Source organism: Pogonomyrmex barbatus, unplaced genomic scaffold (assembly GCF_055798465.1).
Source record: "Pogonomyrmex barbatus isolate J1 unplaced genomic scaffold, ASM5579846v1 scaffold9, whole genome shotgun sequence".
Classification (NCBI taxonomy): Eukaryota; Metazoa; Arthropoda; class Insecta; order Hymenoptera; family Formicidae; genus Pogonomyrmex; species Pogonomyrmex barbatus.
This window is the reverse complement of record NW_028297193.1, coordinates 7208518-7228842: the sequence shown is the minus strand read 5'-3', so window position 1 is coordinate 7228842 and position 20325 is coordinate 7208518. Positions and strand designations below refer to the sequence as shown.

The 20325-nt window shown below is 31.5% G+C and overlaps 1 protein-coding gene and 1 long non-coding RNA gene across 36 annotated transcripts in view; both read left to right on the top strand.

Annotated features, from left to right (window-relative positions):
- Window positions 1-934: 934 nt before the first annotated feature.
- On the top strand, window positions 935-2327 carry LOC148934580 (uncharacterized). Its single transcript, XR_016141268.1, has 2 exons — window positions 935-1878; window positions 1972-2327. It is a non-coding gene; the product is annotated as an uncharacterized LOC148934580 (long non-coding RNA).
- Window positions 2328-3486: 1159 nt separating this feature from the next.
- Window positions 3487-20325, top strand: part of LOC105431074 (deoxynucleotidyltransferase terminal-interacting protein 2) — a 31185-nt gene continuing 14346 nt past the window's right edge. For 22 of the 35 annotated variants that reach the window (XM_089084624.1, XM_089084643.1, XM_089084642.1 and 19 more), the window contains exons 1-2: window positions 3495-3886; window positions 11165-16467. In XM_089084624.1, coding sequence (XP_088940750.1) covers window positions 3790-3886; window positions 11165-11841 — 774 coding nt within the window. In that variant the 5' untranslated portion in view covers window positions 3495-3789 and the 3' untranslated portion in view covers window positions 11842-16467. Of the gene's footprint in view, window positions 3887-11164; window positions 16468-18599; window positions 20316-20325 lie in introns of all 35 variants that reach the window. The other 13 variants (XR_016141263.1, XR_016141262.1, XR_016141265.1 and 10 more) reach the window with 7 other exon arrangements.

Below are 20325 nucleotides of genomic sequence, written 5' to 3'. Positions count from 1 at the left end.
ATACAAGCTTGTCTTTCCATTGAAATTCTTCATGAGAAATTAAATCAATTTCTCTTTGTTTATTTATATTTCTTTCTTGTAAAATATTTACATCTGATATCGGTATATATTCAGAATCAACAAAATTATTAGTCAACATATTTCCAGTTTTATTCATTGTATAATCTAATATGCAAAAGTGAAACTTTAGATTACCAATTTATAACTTATTAAAATAAGATTGATCATCTTACTTACGTGTAATTATTACACTTATAAAAAAAATTCGTATAAATCCATATATATAAAAGAAATAGCGTTGACATGAATATTTCTTAATTTTGAATTATTAACTTCATTTCTTACCATCAATATAACAGACTATATACGTATATGATTAAATAAATATGGTAAGTTTGTTTTTTGATATTGGTGAAACTGTATGTCACACACCGTTAGTGTCGGTCCACAATAAGTATTTAATCTTTAAACCATAAGAAATTGACCAATCATAATTGATTATTCTTTTCATATTCGATTATAATTGGTCAATTTCTTACGTCTTAAAGCTTAAATCACCTATTGTGGACCGACACTAACTCTTCGCAAAAGCAGAGTTAGCAAAAGTCGACTTGAGTTACTAAATGGAAAGTACTCAATGACATGTTAGCAGATGACATTCGTGATTGACCATTAGTCACTCACAGGGGCCGGCACCTAAAATTTTTCCACTGTTCAAGCGCTGTGAGTGGCTAATGGTCAATCGGGACATGATCAAACGGGTGTCACCCCATGTTAGCAATTTAGTTTAGTAAGAAGAAAGATGAACCATTGCGCATAATAGCGGAGGTTTGAAATTGTGACGCCCTTGCCTCCTGTTGCCTCGCTGCTCCACCGCCTCGCGCTATCGTCCACCGAGGAAGCAGACGCTGGTGTCGTGACTAGAGTGGTAACTTCCGCCTTCTTCTCCGTCGGCCATTACCACGCGCATTGTGTTGAGCGGCCATTACGTGTCAATCATCGGACACGCAGCAGCCACACGTCTGACAGAGAGAAGGAAGAGAGAGACTCCGGCATCATCATCATCAACGTGTCACTGTGTCGTGACCAGTACGTGACCGCGCCTGTGAAGTGTCATGTACGCGTTGAGGTCTGTGCAGTGGCGCAAGTTCCGTCTCGCCGGCTCCGTGCGATCACGTGCGGCGCGCCACACCTGTTGCGCCGAGTGCTCGCCGTGTCTCTCACACGGCGTGTGTTGCGCCTCCACCTCTCTCGCCTGCGCGCGAGACGCGAGTGCACTCTCTCTCTCGCTCGCGTGACCGGCTGTCATCTTGCTCTCTTTCTCGCGTGAGAAGTGTCTCTCTCTCTCTCTCTCTTGCTCGCTGTGTTCCGTCGCTCTTTCTCTCGCTCGTAAGCGGTCGACCGAGTGTTTCTCTCTCGCTCGCGAGTGACGTCTCTACTCGCGTTTTCGCGTGCGTCTCATCCGCGTTCCGTGTTTTATCCGTACCGCCTAGTTCCGTTGTTTTATTCGCCCTTGTGCCGTCATCAATTTCCGAGTGCGCTCCGTTTTCCGCGCCCGCATTGCGTTTCGCTCGTGTGTGTCGTCTCGTTTTCCGTCCGTATCGCGTTTCTTTCTAGTCCGCGTTTTTCCGAGTGTTTCGCGAGCGTCTTGCGTGCACACGCAGCGTGCGTTTCAGACGCTCCGCCTTTCTCTTGCGAGCGATATATATTTCAAGTGCGTTCTTCTTTCCTTTCTTTGTTCTTTGCGATTTCTCGTTTCTAGCGTTTCAATTCTCGAACATTCCTTCGTGTCCGCGGTGCCCTTGCTGGCATTGTACGTTTCGTAAAGATAATATTGTCACGCGCTGTTCTCGTGTTCGCGGTGCCCTTGCTGGCATTGTATGTTTTCGATCTCTTTATTCTGTGATATTAGTTTTTAATCGTTGTAAATATCGCACTATTTGTTAACCCTGCGACTTTGGTACGTTCTAGAATTAGCGGTTGAGTGTTCAAGAATAAACGTGACCGAGTCAGAACTTCGCGAGACGTTGCTGGCGACGGTCGAACAACAAAATTGTGGCGTGAATTCAGTTATCTTGTCTACTCCTGTCTTTTTGATCTTTCAGAGATCGAGCCTGTCTTCTTCGGTAAGGCTTCTGCCTAACCATTACTGGCAGAGCAATCATCCGCTACAAGATCTTGATCAATCAGAGCTTGAACTTTTATGCAGTGCGCTGTTTACAAATATCAAAAATGAAATAAGATTGTCTAATGCAATTTGGATAAAAATATGTTGTATTTAATATTATAAAAATAAAGTATAACTATATAAATTGTTGACAGTACAATTTAGAATTCTTTTTATATATTTTAGAATTCTTATTTATATATTGATCAAATTTAATTTTTGTTATATGTCAAAATTTTAATCTGTTAAGATGTGTCACTTATGAATTTCTGTTGGGGGATTTTTTTAACACGTTCTCATATTTAGGTTGAGTTCGGGGAGCGCGCTATTAGAACTATCGCATCATTTTATCCTTAATTTACATATAATAAGCAATAAAGATGAAATAATGTGATAGTGCTAATAGCGCACTCCCTGAACGCAGTCTTAGAAGCATTCTGTCATTATTTCTTTTGTTCATACAAGGATTAATTATATATACTAAAGAAGACTTTGTGAATTAAAAACGTTTTATATTGTCCATTTTTTTTTTAATAAAGACTGCTTATGAAGAATTAATGAAAACATATTCTGTTAACAAATTATTGTTGCTTTTAACCTTTAATTTTATTGTTTTATAATGTATAAGTATTATATAATGTACATTTATATTACAAATGTGTGTTAAAATAAGAGATAATTAAAAGGAAATATGATTTTGGTTTTACAACAAGAGTGTATCACTACATCGTAACTATTTGTGACATATAAAATATGAAAAGAAAAAGATTATATTTATAAGCATTCGGAATATAAACTTATCATTATTGAGCTTTATATCCCCTTCCTTTCGTTGATACCCTTTAAGCCACTGTTTTCGTAGTTCATGCTCTTTGAGAAAATAATACAATACATAATGTAATTTTCCCTGTTACTACGATTGATTCGGCCTTGCAATTTTGAACGCAACAAATTGGCATTTTTAGCACTAATATCACATTGTCATTTAAAACGAAATAAGCAGCCATATTGAATTTCGCATAAAAGCTCAAAACATAATTGGTTGACTGTCTCCCAGTATCTTTGACTTATTGCGCATCGGAATGGTTCACCTTTCTTTTTACTATATGTATATTATTGTATTTAAAACGAAATAGATATATATTTAAAATTAAAGCGAGATAGAACAATTTGTACAGTCTAGTACAGCAACAAGGCAGCTCTATGATTGGTTACCTATTTAGTTCGCGCATGTGCAGTTCAATTTCGTACGCCTAATAAAGGTGCCGACAGCGAGTTGCGCTACTATGGATGCTTTTCATTTAGTGACACAAGTCGGCACAAATATCATTTTGTCCTTATTAATCATTGAAAGCCAAGAAAGATAGAACGATACTTGTATCGACTTGTGTCACTAAATGAAAAGCACTCTATATATACTGTGATCGAACTTTCAGCGTGTCTTCGTTGATACAGCCATTTTGTCAAAAATCGATGGAGAAGGAGAAAACGCCAGCTTTTCTTCGCATGAGAAAGCAGTTTTAGACTTCTCTCTGCTGCAAGTAGTTCGAAGTATTTATGATTGATCAATTGGTAGAATTTTCTATGTTCTAATTCTTTGTAATCAACTACGGAACGTTACAATGGACATAATAATTGATACTAAAGGTGACTCTGATCTGACAAATAAAAATCAGTTAGACGATGATGATATTGACGATGTGAAAACTAACACCATTGGTAAATACATACATATTTATTCTTTTTAGTTGGATTCCGTATAGCGCATATTGTGTATTTTTTTCAATATACTTGACATGAACTATAGATAAATATGCGAATATGTGCTTTACAGAATCCAGTTTTTATTTTTTTGAGGTTAGAAGTTAATTAGAGTATATTATTTGATTAATAGTATTTTATAGTACAGGTGACATGAAATATTCAGAGAAAAATTAACGAAAATATATCATAAACATATTCTATCAAAAGTATATAAAAGAATATAAAAATAGAATATAAAAATGTTTATTTTAAAAACTTTATTTTAAAATTTAATGCATTTACTAGATACATTTATCTTATTTAAAATTTTGTTTAAAAAGATTTGGAAAAAAAATTATCGTTCTGCTGAGAAAATAATAGTCAATTATGAAAGTTAGCACTTTTTCAGAGATAGGAAATATTTGTCATATCAATGAAATCCAATACATAAACATACTTTTTTTCAAATAGCTCCAGCTTTTAAAAAAAGATGTAAATGCATGCACTATTGAAAGACGCGTAAAATATGAAATGTAATATGTAATAAGTAATTATAACATAGTTAAATTCATCTGGAACCATTAAAGAAATCACATGTGCATACGCACGCATATATGCGCGCGCGCGCGTGCACACACACACACACACACACACACACACACACACACACACACACACACACACCATACGCGCGCGCGCACACACATGCATACAGTGTCCCATAATTCTTAATTAATATTTCGAAGAGTGAAAGAAGATGGGATTTTGAACTAAAAGTTACTTCCTAATTTTGGCTCCAATCATTATTTACGGAATTATTAATGATCAAAGTTAATCAATCACATTGCCCAGCCAGAATACACAGAAGCGTAACTATGAAGCTCCTCACTGTTGAAGAGTCTCATAGTACATTTTCTGTATATTCTTCCTTAAAATTTTATTCTAATTTTTTGTGTTAATGAATAAATAAAAAAAATTAATAAATAAATGAAATCAATAAATGGGTGAATAAATAAATAAATAAGCAAATAAATAAATAAATGATAATTATAATTAGAAATTTATCTAATTTCAAATTGTTTTTTATTGTTATTATTTATTTATTTTTGTTTACTTGTTTATTTGTTTAACTCAATTATTTAATCTATTTGCTCAACTTACCCGTACAGTATTTTATATTTCAGATACATAGCAGATATAAAATTTGAAGTGTTGCTACATATCAATACATATGAATCAGATATATTTTAATATCGATGTCCGTGTATAGATATGTAATTTACATTATAGATGCTAATATATATTTGATATGTGTTAAATAAATGTGTGAATTATATATTTGATACATATATGTAATATTGCAAATATGTGTTTAAAATTTATCATGTATATCATATATCCATACTCAGACAACACAGAAAATTCAAAAAGAATTTATTTTTATGTTAGTAATTCATTTTCAGATGTAAAAAGAATTACATCAGGAGAATTCTTTCTGCATCTGAAAATGATTTTAGAATTGATTTCAGTGACATAAAAATAAATTCTTTTTGAACTCTCCGTGCTGTCTGTGATACATATACATAAAGTTTAATGTAATTAAAAAAATATTCTAATTAATTCTAATTTTAATCTTAATTCTAATTTTGAATGTTTAAAGTGTTAACATTTAGTAATATATTAGTGATATAAACCATTTTTATTATTATAAAATTATATTTGGTACATAATTAATATATATTACTATATAGCAACATTTCAAATTTTATATATCTGCTATGTATTTATTTTACTTTTACTTGTTTCCGAAACTATAAATAAAATAAAAAATTTGAAGTGCAGACTTAACTTAGTAGTATTTTTTAATATTATTTTAATATAAATTATTTGTACAGTACAATTTAAACTTATTTGTACTTGTACAATTTAAACTTATTTGTACTTGTACAATTTTGTGCAATATTTTCACGCAAATTTAACACAGTTTCTCTTAACAAAATATAAAATATGTAATCTTTTTAATAAAATATATATAATCTTCTAAAAAGACTTAATATTCAATTGTTAATATTCAAATTATATTTCATAGACTTTTAAAAACAAAATGTCTATTTTTGTTTGTTACAAATATGAAAAAATTGCAGTTAAATCTGTGTACATCATCATGCACATCAAAAATGTTTTCTAATATTCATGATGATGTATGCAGATTTTTTACTTATTAATATCTTCATTTAATAAGTTCTTGAGAATCTTGAAGATCTTGATCGTTAGTTTATTTCTGAAACAATAAATTTAGTATTTAATATATAATATAGTTATTATATACAGAAATAAATATATATACAATAAGCATTCTGCAAATAAGATTTCTAGAAAAGAACTATGTAATTACAAGAAAAATCTTTCAATATTTGGTTGAATATGTGTATATTTGAATATAAAAACAAAATCATGAATGTCATAAAGAATTATTAAGAACAAATGATGTTAAAGAAGCATCTCAATTCAACTTATCATAATTTTTGTAATTTGTATCGTTCAAGTTCCTGCTCATGTTCGAAGAATTACATGAGTGAAAATTTATTATATTTATTTTTGTTTAAAAATGTTAATATTTATTATTATAATTGTGTAAGTTGAATTTAGATGCTTCTTTAATGTTATTTGTTCTTAATAATTCTTTATGACATTCATGATTTTTATATTCAAAATATACATATCAACTAAATATTGAAAGATTTTTCTTGTAATTACACATTTTTTTCAATTGAAGTTGCATTATGTAATCGGATAATAGCTATGTATCAATTTATAATACTATATACATTATTATCATAAACAAAATTTACTTAATTGGCTATGTTCCCACCATTCCAATATAACTATTTCTGTTGATTTCTGTTGATTACTATTAATCGATATTTCTTTAACTTTATACTGATCACAGTGCTGAGAAAGACAGAAGGAATCAGCAGAAAGAGTTAATTTCGAAATACAAACATAACAAAAATGTAAACTTTGAAATCTTTTACCTATGATTAAGTTGACAATTTTAAAACTTCTGGAATGAATTTTTTTCTCGAACTTCTTTCCAGCTATATAATATTAATATTTTATCTTTTATTAATTCTTTGAATATATTTTTTATCATGTCTTATAGGTTTGTTCCGCTTTTAAATTTCAAAAAGTTTCTCTGAAATAATTTGCCATGAAATATGTAAATAATTAAAATAAAAATATGAAATATGTGAATACTGCAGTATTATGTGTATATATTATATATATATATATAATATATACACATAATACTGCAGTATTCACATATTTCATATTTTATATATATATATTTATATATATATATATATATATATATATATATATATATATATACTGCATATACATATGTATATATACAGGGTGTCCCAAAACTCCCGCATTTGGAATACACTACATGATTTTTTATGCTAAAAGAAACAACTTTTTCTTTTAGTAAAATTGCGTGCGACGAGTAGTTTTTACAGTAAATTAAATTAAAAGTGACGAATGAGCGCGCGTATGTGCGTAGCGGTCAGGATCGGCGCGCGTTCCTTAGGCCGGCGCAGCCTGGGACTTAATCTTTGACGACTTCACGTACTGTATTGTTTAAAATATAAAAGTTAAAATAAATATTGTTTTCATCCTTTACGCAACGATTCAATAAAAAAAATTGTCTGATTTCGTAGCATTTCGTAGCATCTGTAAATAAAATCTAAATAATATAGTGTATGAATTGAACGTTCTATTATTTTAATTACTGCGCAATTGCAACGGCTCAGCGTGTCGACATTGGCCACCCGGCGTTCGGTGATGGGTGAGTCGCGCGCAACGAGGGGAAAGAGTAGCCGCGCTCACGCTTCTTATCCGTCTTACAGGCGGACGAACGCTTTCTTCCTGCGTGCTCTTATTTGTACAACTTTAATATTTAATAACACGAAAATTAGTGCGAATATCGCAAAATGGTATAAGACATTTTGATTTATCTCGCTCGCTTTTACCTTCTGACGAACGATGATTCGAATGTTTTAGGATATTCTGTATATATGTATCTTGCTCTAAAACCCAAGTGATAGTAACTTTAATTCTTTTTCAAAATTATCATTTACATAATAATAATATTTATTCGTAATAAATAGACGCTTCATAAAGTAAAAAAATAAATTATATAGTCAGGGGCATAAAAGTAAAAAAGATGTTTGTGAATTGTTTATAATTCGTCGATAATAAAAATAAAAATTAAGTACATGAACAATAAAAAATAAAAACACAAACATCGTTTCGACTTTACATTAGGTTATCTTCAATGCAATCATATAATATGATAATGTGATTATAAAGACAATTAACGAAAATTAATAGTTACATAGAAAAAAATGTTAAGTGTAAAAAAACCGTTAAGAACTTAAAAGCTATGAAGTAACGCATGATGATGTTAAGCAAATAGAGATTGGTGTGCGAAATTATAGTGCACAGGAAAATAATCATGTACGGAACAGCAGATGTTTCCATTTTACGTATGGTTATGTTTTACTTGAATTCGCTTCATGCCTTATTGCAATGAATCTTTCTCTTTTCTGTTTCGATGCAAAATTCGATGCATAAGCGCTGTGGAAAATCTTCAACGTATAAGGCCAATATGCAGAGAAATGATATTAAGTGAGAGGTTCGCTCGTCCTAAGCCATAAAAAACATAAAAAATATACATATAAAATATGTATTGAAATCAATAATAGTTAACGTTTTTTAAGAAAGGTAAGAAAGGTAAATCGTGGAAAATGAAATTTGTCTTAAGTGAATCTTGACGGTTTGAGAAAAAAAAACCGTGAAATTATCTTGGAGACGGCCCACGCTGCTTATTATGGAACGGATCGGTGTTACAATCAAGTTAAACTAAGAAAGAAATCCACGAATGTGACAAACATAAAGATCATAGCGAAGACAAATCGAAATCTTTTGCTTAGGAAGGAATATTCTGGAAAGGAGAGGGTACACTTGGGGATGGGGGGTAGGTTAAGGATGGGAAAGTAGCAATCGGGTAAAAGATCCGTGTCACTTTGTTTATTAATCGTCTGAGGCTGTTTTTTAATGTGAATTATTTCGGAAATTCTCTTGTTCTATGAAGGTTCCTTGTCAAGAATTTTAATCCTAATCGAACTTATGATTAAAATTCATTCTGAATTTGAAATGAAATAACAGTGAATTGAAATAACAGATGGAAAGTCATTAACTTTTTTTATGTTACGAATATGCTCGTTTATTCTAGTTTTTAGTTGTCGTTTTGTCTGTCCGACATAAGTAGCCTCGCAATCCTTGCAATCCTTAGCTATATGGCGCTTAGGGCAGGCGCGCGCTCCTCGCTTTCTTGTACCTAATTGTCGGTTAGTATTTATAAGAAACATCTTAAGATACTCTCTTATAATTAATTACGACATTTTAAGACTGTATTTATTGTCTCAAATCAGATTATGAATATCGATTCTTAATTCTTAAGCTACGATTCTACCCCGTAAATAAATTAATTAAATTATCTGAAATTAAAAAGTAAGCGAATTTTTTTACATCTGTCACATTTGGATTTCCTTACTTTACTTTCCTCGGAAGGAAATTTTTTAAGTTTTATTTTTTGTATGAAAATATACATATTCGAATTTGAAAATTTTAATACAATTAAACCGTTATAACTGAAATTGTTATAATTTTGTAAAGAAATCATACAACAATCTGCATGGGATTAATTTTAAAGGGCAAAATGTTTCTACTTGAGAGAGGGACATAGCACAGAACGCTGATTGGCCAATTAAATATAAAATTTCCTGATTGATGGTCCATTGGAAAATTCCTAAGCAGCGGCTGATATGTGTGGATGTATGCTATTGCGTTAACGGGATCCTCTCTTTACTTGATACAATACGGAAAAAGATAAAGATTCGATATGCATAATCTGATTATATAATCTAATCAAGATAATCTTAAGTATAGTCTTAAAATGTCGTGAACTAATTATAAGAGAGCATGATCTTAAGATGTTACTTATAAATACTAGCCGACAATTAGGTACAATGAGCGCTCGCTTGCCCTGAAATCCACACAGCTAAGAGTGCTTATTTGTCAACTTTAACCAACTATCCTGCAATAACCACTTGTCACGCGCAATTTTGCTAAAAGAAAAAAATTGTTCCTTTTAGTCTAAAATATCACGTACTGTACTCCGTATGCGCGAATTTTAGGACTATATATATATATAGTGTATATAGTGTGTGTGTGTGTGTGTGTGTGTGTGTGTGTGTGTGTGTGTGTGTGTGTGTGTGTGTGTGTGTGTGTATATATATATATATATATATACTCATACATACATACACATATATAGGAGGTTTAATGGGTGGGTGCGTGCGTGCGTGCGTGCGTGCGTGTGTGCGTGCGTGCGTGCGTGCGTGCGTGCGTGCGTGCGTGCGTGCGTGCGTGCGTGCGTGCGTGCGTGCGTGCGTGCGTGCGTGCGTGCGTGCGTGCGTGCGTGCGTGCGTGCGTGCGTGCGTGCGTGCGTGCGTGCGTGCGTGCGTGCGTGCGTGCGTGCGTGCGTGCGTGCGTGCGTGCGTGCGTGCGTGCGTGCGTGCGTGCGTGTAAATAGAGGTGTATGTGGATGGTTTAATAAGTCTGAATCTAATTTTATATATATATAAAATTCTATCTTTATGTGTATTACTGCAGTCACACGCATCCATGCACTCTCATTAGTGATTTCATGTTGTTTAAAAATAAAAAAAATTTTTTATTTTTTATTTTCTGTTCACTAATGTATTCGTTTAATTAAATAAAAATATGTATTAAAATGTATTTGTATAATTATCAGAAAGTGAAACGATTATTTTATATACGAGATATTTTATATTTTGTTAAAATATAAAATATATCGGAATAAAGTATGAAATATGTCATAAATATGTCATAAAAATTGTTGATTTTTTTAATAATATGTTCTTAATGCTTCTATGTATTGTACAATTGAAGAAATTATATTATGTGAAAAAATTATATGATTTTAAACAGTAGCAATGACGTTAATGAATTTTGAAAATTTTTTTAATCAAATTTTTTGTTTAAAAAGTTTTGTTGCATATTTTTGAATTATTTTTAAACAACTATTATATGATTTGCCGTTTATTTCTTATCATTTATTATAAAATAGAAATTTTTATTTTGATATTTTTTTTTTATTAGGTGTTGATTCAACAAAGATATTCAATATAGATTATTTGGACATGAAGGAGAAAAAGCAACTAAAAAGAAAGAGTGTTTCTAGCAAAGACTTTGATCTTGATAAATTTGAAACTGATATGGGCTGGAAATCTACGAACATGATTTTTGAACCAGTGAAAATATCGGCGCATACAAGAGAAGAAGTCGATCCATTGAGCAGGATTTTAGAAAAGAGCATTATAAAGTCTAATTTTGAACAGTTGCATGTTATACCATCTTATGAATTAAGCAAACATCAATTAGAGAAGCACAAACGACGTGAAAAACAAAATTTGGGAATGGATGCAAGGTGGTTTAATATGCGTGCACCTGAAATAACGCCAGAAATTAAACATAATCTTGAAGTAATAAGGATGAGATCTACTTTGGATCCAAAACATTTCTATAAGAAAAATGATATGGAAGCATTACCAAAATATTTCCATGTCGGCAAAGTTATCGATTCTCCGATAGATTTTTACTCCTCTCGTCTTACAAAGAAAGAGCATAAGAAAACAATCATTGACGAACTTATGGCAGATGCTGCATTTACAAAATATAACAAACGTAAATATAAGGAAATTATTGAAGAAAATCAAAAAACACACTATAAAGTATATAAACGTACAAGGAGGCTTAAAACGAAGAAGAGAATATAATATGTTTATAGAAAGCTTATTTTATATAGCATACAAAAGTATTGTTAAAAATTAATTACTATTATTAAAAATTGGTACTAACATACATATCTTTAATCAATACATATCTTTAAATATTGTTTCCTTACTATATAAGAATATATTAAGAATATAATATAGAAATATATTGAATAACTCAATATCATATGTTTCTTTAATGATTCTTATTGATATTATTATTAATAATAGAATTGCATTGTTAATCCATAATTAGAAAAACTTTGGTTATTTCTTTTTTTATTTTGTAATTAAAGTATTTTGTAATTAGAGAAATATTTTGCAAATGGAGATTGATTATATCATTGAAGCAATTTTTGTTAATTTTTATCAAGAATTTGAAATGGTCCGATTGCTTACATTGCCAATTGCTCAATCAAATATTAAATTTTGGGAGCGTTTTGTTTGACTGGGAGAGTCCCGTTAGCGCACAATGCGATAGCACACATCCACACATCAGCTGCTGGTTAGGAATCTTCCAATGGATCACCAATTAGAAAATTTTATATTTAATTGACCAATCAGTGTTGTGTGCTATCAGATCTCTCTCGTTTGACGTTGCAATTAGACATAGCCATTTACAGCGATGCGTAGAGATTTTCCACCCGATCAACCAAATAATTTTGATTTTAATAAAAAAGATTTCTTAATCAAGAAGATTTATAAAGTTCATTGCGCATTGTTTACTGCGCGTTTTCTCATTGCTCCTTGTTCGTTAATTTTTTCAAATAATTTTGTTTTAAATTGACCAATCGGCAACGTGGACAATTGGGCACCATCCTAAATTTTTAATAAATAATCCATTAGAAAATTTCTATGCACAGTATAAGTGAACATGTTCGATCACAATATGGTCAAATGGGACGTCATGTGATACTTCCCAAATTAATAAAAATGGTAGAAAACAAAAAAAAATTAATGGAATTGATCGAACTAGAATTTACAAAGTAAATTCTTTGTTCATTACTTACGACATTTAAGCTCGCGATACACTTTTTTAACTTGCGTGTTTCTGTGTTGGCTATCTTGCTAGTGATTTGTTAGAAATTTGTTAAAAATTTGTTAGAAATTGTACAGTCTCATAACAACAATATTGGCTGCACTGCTAGATTTTTGTGATAAATTTGGTATTTTCTTTTTGCGTGTTTTATCTGACTTATTGCGAAAACTAATCAGGATGCAGTTTTATTATGTAAGAGTTTTTGCATAGTTTTTGTAAAAATGCAATTATAGAAAAGTTTTTCCATAGATATATATAGGATCTGTTCTTTTTAGCTAAACTGGTTGCAGAGTTTGTCTTTCTTCTTCCAGTGTAAGAAAGAAAGAGATAAACTGTAAACTAGTACAATCAATTCAACCAAAAAGAACAGGCCTATAATAAACTCAACATTAGTTATATATACACTAGTCCTTGGCAGATTGGTGTGAGAGGCAAAGGTTGATAGCAGAGAACGAGATGTAAACGCTTACATTTACCATAAACGTAGACGTAGGTTAAGGCAGAGAAAAATGTATACGTATCCAATAACTTTTCATGTATACGTGTAACCTCTTCTTATATATTTTTCTCTGCCTTAACTCTACGTTTACGTTTACGGTAAACGTAACCCTGGATTCTCATACAGACGCCGAGCGCTGATTGGTGAAAAACGGATAATGGGAGTAAATAGTAAAGATTCGTTCGCCGTTTTATCCCCCCTACCCATTTTTCACCAATCAGCATCTGTGTCAAAGCACTGATGTCTGAGAATCCAGGTTAAGCGCTTATGGCTCTTGAGGTGCTTACGATAATCCAAGTTCGAGTTAGTTCCACTAGGACCAAAAAATATAATACACATAACCATTTACTATCTTCATGAGTCATGACAACTTAACTCAATGCTGTCTTATATTCCCTGAGTTGAGTTAGCTGTGATTAGAAGATATTGAAGATATTATAGGTGCATCCAGAAGCGCAACGCGCAGTGAGCGCTTAGTAGCTGCTAATTACATTCTCTAGATATATACACTGGATGCGAGCGCTCGTTGAGTCGCTCATAGTGAACGGTTGCCATGTTTGAGAGTAATTTTATGTCGCTCATCATCGCTCACTATCACTTTATTATTTAAGTATTTTAATTTACCTCCATTGTGCGTTTCATTCGAAAATGAGCGTGAAAATCGTCTAAAGAATATTGCAAAACAGTTATTTCGTAATAATTTTCATTACGAACATGTAACATTCTATGAGCTCCTAACAACTCATTTTCCAAATCTACATCTAAGAAATAATATTCTACGATTTGTACAATGTTATCGTCTTCACTTATTTTTCGAGAATAAGATGAATAATAATTGTGTCGATTTATTATTCTATTACTACGTTTACACGACGACATTAATTCGGCAACAACCGTAATAAGAGAGAGATCTTGCATTCGATTGGTATATTCTTGTAAATCTAAAAATGTGCTCCAATTAAATCACTGCAAAAGATCACTAACTAACGGTTGTTACTAAGCCGAATTAACGTCGCCGTGTAAACGTAATACAGAGTGATTCAGAACAATCATTTGTCCTTAAAGAAGCGTATTCCTAATTTTATTCTAAGACAATTTTTCCTTTACCAAAATTTTATCCGAAGCTTAATTTTTAAATATATATTCTAAGCAGAAATAGTTTATCAATTATGAGCTGAGTATAGAAGGTAGGCAGGGAGGGCGCAACTCACCGTTCGAATGATTACGCGGGGCGCTGCGATCAGCTGCTTTGCTATGAGACATAAACACACATGCACATTCGCGCTCGCACGCATGCATGCACACATACACGCACGCACACGCACACGCATATACATACTTACGTTGTAAAAATTCGATGCTTCGTACCTTGTAAAAAACGGACAGATAATTTCACTCGCCGTGATAGCAACTCTTTTCCATGTGACAAATCCACACCGAATAAATCAAAATTTTTTTTAAATTATATCAATACTCATGCATTCGATTGATTTATAAAAATCCAAATCTATCAGTCTATCACTATTAACCGCTACCGACTAATTATTTGACGACTGAGAATTACTCAAATTAAACAGTAGGGAGCGTCCCAGATACGCATTTTCAATCGGACACACCACTCACATCAATCAATGCCTAGGAATTTTCTAGTGAGTCACCTATCAAAAAATTTTTTTATTTAATCGATCAATCGGCAATGTGTCCGATTGGACCTTACCCTTACTGACGCACTCGATCGATAAAATAAAGTCTTTACGAATGAATCGATTCATCAGTAATAATCACTATCAGTTAATCGTTCGGCGAATGAGAATACTTGATGAAAAAAAAACATGTATAATCACAATAATCAATATTTATAAACACATATCAACACTTTTACGCACATGATCAATAAATCGAAAAATTCATGAATAATAAATTACAAAGTAATAAATTATATTTAATTATTACCGATTAATCGGCTGGTTTTGAAATCATTTGATAAAAATGCATTACATACACGACACACGTTAGACATCCATCGGCTCCTGTTATACTTCGAGCTGCTCAAAGTTTATATGAAACTGGCAGTGTCCTCCCAAACAAACACGACACTGGAAGAGATCGCGAGGCAAGAAATTTGCGGAATATGGAGACAGTTGTACGTGCTTTCGAGCAAAATTCGGAAACGAGTATTTGGATCGTTGCTCGAGAACACGATTTATCATATGCAACTGTACAAAAAATATTGCAAGAAAATTGCACGCATTTCATTACACACGCGTGCAACATTTACGATCTGAGGATTATTATCTAAGAAGAACATTCTACGAAAATTTTCTGAAAAATGTCGAAAACAAAATCTCAGATTCGCTTCTCGTATGATATTCAGTAATGAATCGCTATTCACATGAAGGAATTTTACATACAACATAACTTGCTACAATCTATGGACTGCTTATTGTCAAACAGAACTTCTCATCGAGTAACGTGTGTCGTGTATGTAATGCATATTTATCAAATGATTTCAAAATCAGCCGATTAATCAGTAATAATTAAATGTAATTTATTACTTCGTAATTTATTATTCGTGAATTTTTCAATTTATTATATATGATCACATGCGTAAATCCGTAAAGGTGTTGATATGTATTTATAAATATTGATTATTGTGATTATGCATAATGTGTTTTTTTTTCATCAAATATTCTTATTCGCCAAATGATAGTGATTATTACTGATGAACTTATTATCATGAATCGATTCATTCGTAAAGACCTTATTTTATCGAGTGCGTCAGTAAACATGTTGATAATGTGATACAATTTATAAGAAAAAGAAAATTTCTAATTTCTCTAATTGTATATAATGTGCTGTTTAATTCGAGTAATTCTCAGTCGCCAAATAATTAGTCGATAGCGGTTAATAGTGATAGACTGATAGATTTGGATTTTTATAAATCAATCGAATGCGTGAGTATTGATATAATTAAAAAAAAAGTTTTGATTTATTCGGTGTGGATTCGTCGCATGGAAAAGAGTTGCTATCACGGCGAGTGAAATTATCTGTCCGTTTTTTGCAAGGTACGAAGATATCGAATTTTTACAAGGTAAGTGTGTACATGCGTGTGCGTGTGCGTGCGTGTATGTGTGCATGCATGCGTGCGAGCGCGAATGTGCATGTGTGTTATGTCTCATAGCAAAGCAGCTGATCGCAGCGCCCCGCGTAATCACCCGCGTCGGATGGTGAGTTGCGCCGTCTCTACCTGCCTTCTATATTCAGCGTAATTGATAAATTATTTCTGCTTATAATTTAAAAACTAAGCTTCGGATAAAATTTTGGTAAAGGAAAAATTGTCTTAGAATAAAGTCAGGAATACGCTTCTTTAAGGACAAATAGTTGTACGGAATCATCCTGACATGTTATTATTTCACGAAAAAAATTAAAAAAATAAAGCTTGTTCTTTAATTTTTATACAAATATCAAATAATGTGAGTCTATATTCAATACATGAAAGATTGCTTTTTGAGCGCTCATGAATAGCCGCTACCTAACTGCTCAGTGAGCAGTTGCGCTTCTGGATGCACCCAATAAGTAAAGTAATTTTGCAAATTTAAAATATTTATAATTATAATTATTTATGCTATTTAGCATTATTGTCACATAATTAATAAAATGTTATCTAAATTATTGTAATATCTTAATATTTAATTAAAACATATAATAATAAACTTATATATAATTATGTTTATTAAAGAGGGACATACATATCAACATTATTTTCTTCTTTCGTAAATGTGTGCAGTAGACAGTTTCTTCTTAAAATCAGATTTGCTTGCGTAAATAAACTAACTAATTTAACTCGGTGAATATAAGACAATATATAATATATTATATTACTTATAATATCATCTTATGATATCTTCTACCAGCTAATCACAGCTAATTCAACTCAGGGAATATAAGATAGCGTCACACTTTAACCAGTTACGACAGTAAACGTCGATACCTTTGATGTTGAGGTTTGCGAAACACGTGACCTGCCGCCATAATCTGGAAAAAGTGTCAATTTCAAAAGATAAATATCATAAAGTTAGAAATATTAAAAGTAGAATATTAATATCTTAAAATTAAATATATACTATAATAAAATAACAAATATTTCAGATGATTCATTTTTCATTATATTTTACTATTTATAAAATATAATAGTAAAAATAATAAAACATTTTAGAAGTAAATTACATATATTTTATATTTTATGTATATAATATAAGATATACATTACAATATAAAGATTTACATATGTACTATTAGATAAACAGAAATATTATTATAAAAATTTATTGCATTAATAAAATGAAAAATATAAACGTAAACTATACATGTATATATATATATATATATATAATATATAAAAGACTAATAACTGAAAACTATATATATTTATATATTCATATTAATATAAAATGAAATATATATATGTATAATCTTCAAAGATATTACTATTCCATAACTTTTGAAGTTATACTTACATACTGATAATAAATTCGAAGATATTCAGTTTAAAATTAAAAGAATAAAAAATAAAAAAATAAAAATAATAAACTAAAAAAATATTTAATATAAACTATAATAATAAAATATTTAATATAAACTATAATAATAAAATAAACTAAAAAAAATAAAAATAAACTAAAAGAGCATATTATGTTGCTACCAAAGTCAGAAGTGAAATAAAAAGATTAACAATGTTGTAAGATCACAGATCATTTTTCGATGACCTGATTGAAATTTGAAACGTCTATTGGTAAATTTCAATGTATAAAATAAACGTACTTTACTATATAAAGTTAACAAATATTGTTTTGGAAACTATTCAGGGATGACTAAAAAATATTTTTGAAAATTTTGTTAATTTTGTGATTATATTGTTTTTTTATAATAAAACTATATATTTTTAAAATAATTTTTCTGTTTTTATATATTGCACAAAATTAATATTTGGTATTAATAAATCACCAAATAGATTTTCTTCTGTAGAGTTGTAAGTTTTATGAAAACAATAAATAATGTTAGCATCTAGTTCAGTAACTTTTGGCATATTCAATACAAATATTGCAAGAGTGTTTTTGAAGACATGAATAAGATAACCACAGATATAATTAAAAGCATTGTCTTCTGTTAAATTTAAATTGTGATAATCATGATCATCAATTAATGTTCTTGTTTCTTGGGTAGTTTGAATAGGTTCTTATTCGAGAGCTCGAGCCATGCTTGATGCAATCTCTCCTGTTGTGCTCCAGGAGGATTATTTGTATATTTGCCAATGGTGTTGGAGGGTGTCGCTGCTGCAGTCCAACCTGCATCCATCGAGAGAATAGGACCATCATCTCTCTGGAGTACCGCTCGCGGGGATTCGAGAGAATATGTATACATGTATATATGTACATTGTAATATACGTATATATGTGTATCATTGTATTATTCTAAACAGGAGATCCAGGTTCAATTCCTGGCTGAGGTGGTATTTTTTCGCAAAATAATTACGAGTTTTCACGACTGGTTCGTGGTCGGGCCCCGCCGTGACGCACACCCTCCCTTCTTATTTCATCACTAATAAAAGGAGATTATTTAAATTCACTTGAATTAGTTAATATTTGATCTTGATCTTCTAAACAGTTTTCAATATTTATATTAGAATACTGTATAGAAAACAATTTTCTAAATGTAAAATAGAATTATAGGATAGTATAGGAGTTGGATTAAATACATTATCATTTAATGATCTAACTTTACCAAAAAAATTTTCCAAAGGGTTTTGGTTGAAACGTCTCATAAATAAAAATTTTACATCTGGCATCGTTTTTTTGCAAATATGACCATAACTGAAGCAAACTATTAATATTTAATATCCATAATTTAAAGGTTTTTACTTTATTAGTTATTATTTGATTTATTGTAAACCTTTAATGTTGAAAAATATTTTTTCATATATAATAAAAATTTAATCTGGAAAGGATGGTGTCCCCGCACGAAGAGGCGTCGGTGGGGACCCAAAGTGTCCGACCCTGGACGCCTGGTGACATTGTAAAGCGCGCTGCTTGACATAAGTAGGAATCGAAAAGAAAAATTTCTTCCGTACCGACTGCGGACCTTCCCCCCTCAAAAGAAAATGTTGGAACTTGCTAACATTTTGTCTACAAACTAAACTTATTACTATTACTTATTATATTATATACACTGAATTCGCGAAAGAATCTTACTTCGGTAGCTAACCTATGTATTATTACTATTACCTTAAGGGATAATGCCATCTCTGACTTTCAAAAAATCGAATTTTTTTACAGAAATCAGTAGTTTATCATCTTAAAATAATGAAAAATGTTTTAGAGCGAAATTTAAGAGATATTATAGCACTAAAGTCGATTGAACGAAGTATCCTTTTACACATCAGCAAGGTAATTAGGAGCTGCAGCTGCAAGTAATTAGGAGCACCCTCGCTTTCTCCCTGTTCTGCAGCTATATTAACCCATTTATGACCGAAAATAAATTTCTAAAGGTAGTAGTACTATATTGTAATGCCCGCGGCCGAGCGGAATCGAGCCGCCGTTTTGAAAAGAAGCGAAGCGCTCTCCAAGGCAATGGGTTAGTGTTATGTATTATTGTTTTACGAAGTGGCTTGTAGAATACGGACGTGTGTCCATTGTTCTTGCTACTATAACGATAGATACAATGATATCATGAGGATCATGGAGCTTTTAAGTCTTACCGTGGGCCCGAGGTGCTACGATTTTTGTCAAAAAGCGGATGACGCCGCGTCAATTTTGTTGAGCGAAACCTCACTGATGAAGCTAAAGAGGCGAGAAGAAAATCACTGTCCACAAGAAAAGGAGCTGATGAAATCGCTGAGCTCTTAGAAAGACAGCTTTATGGAGCAGGCATCGCAGATTAAAGGTAAATTAAG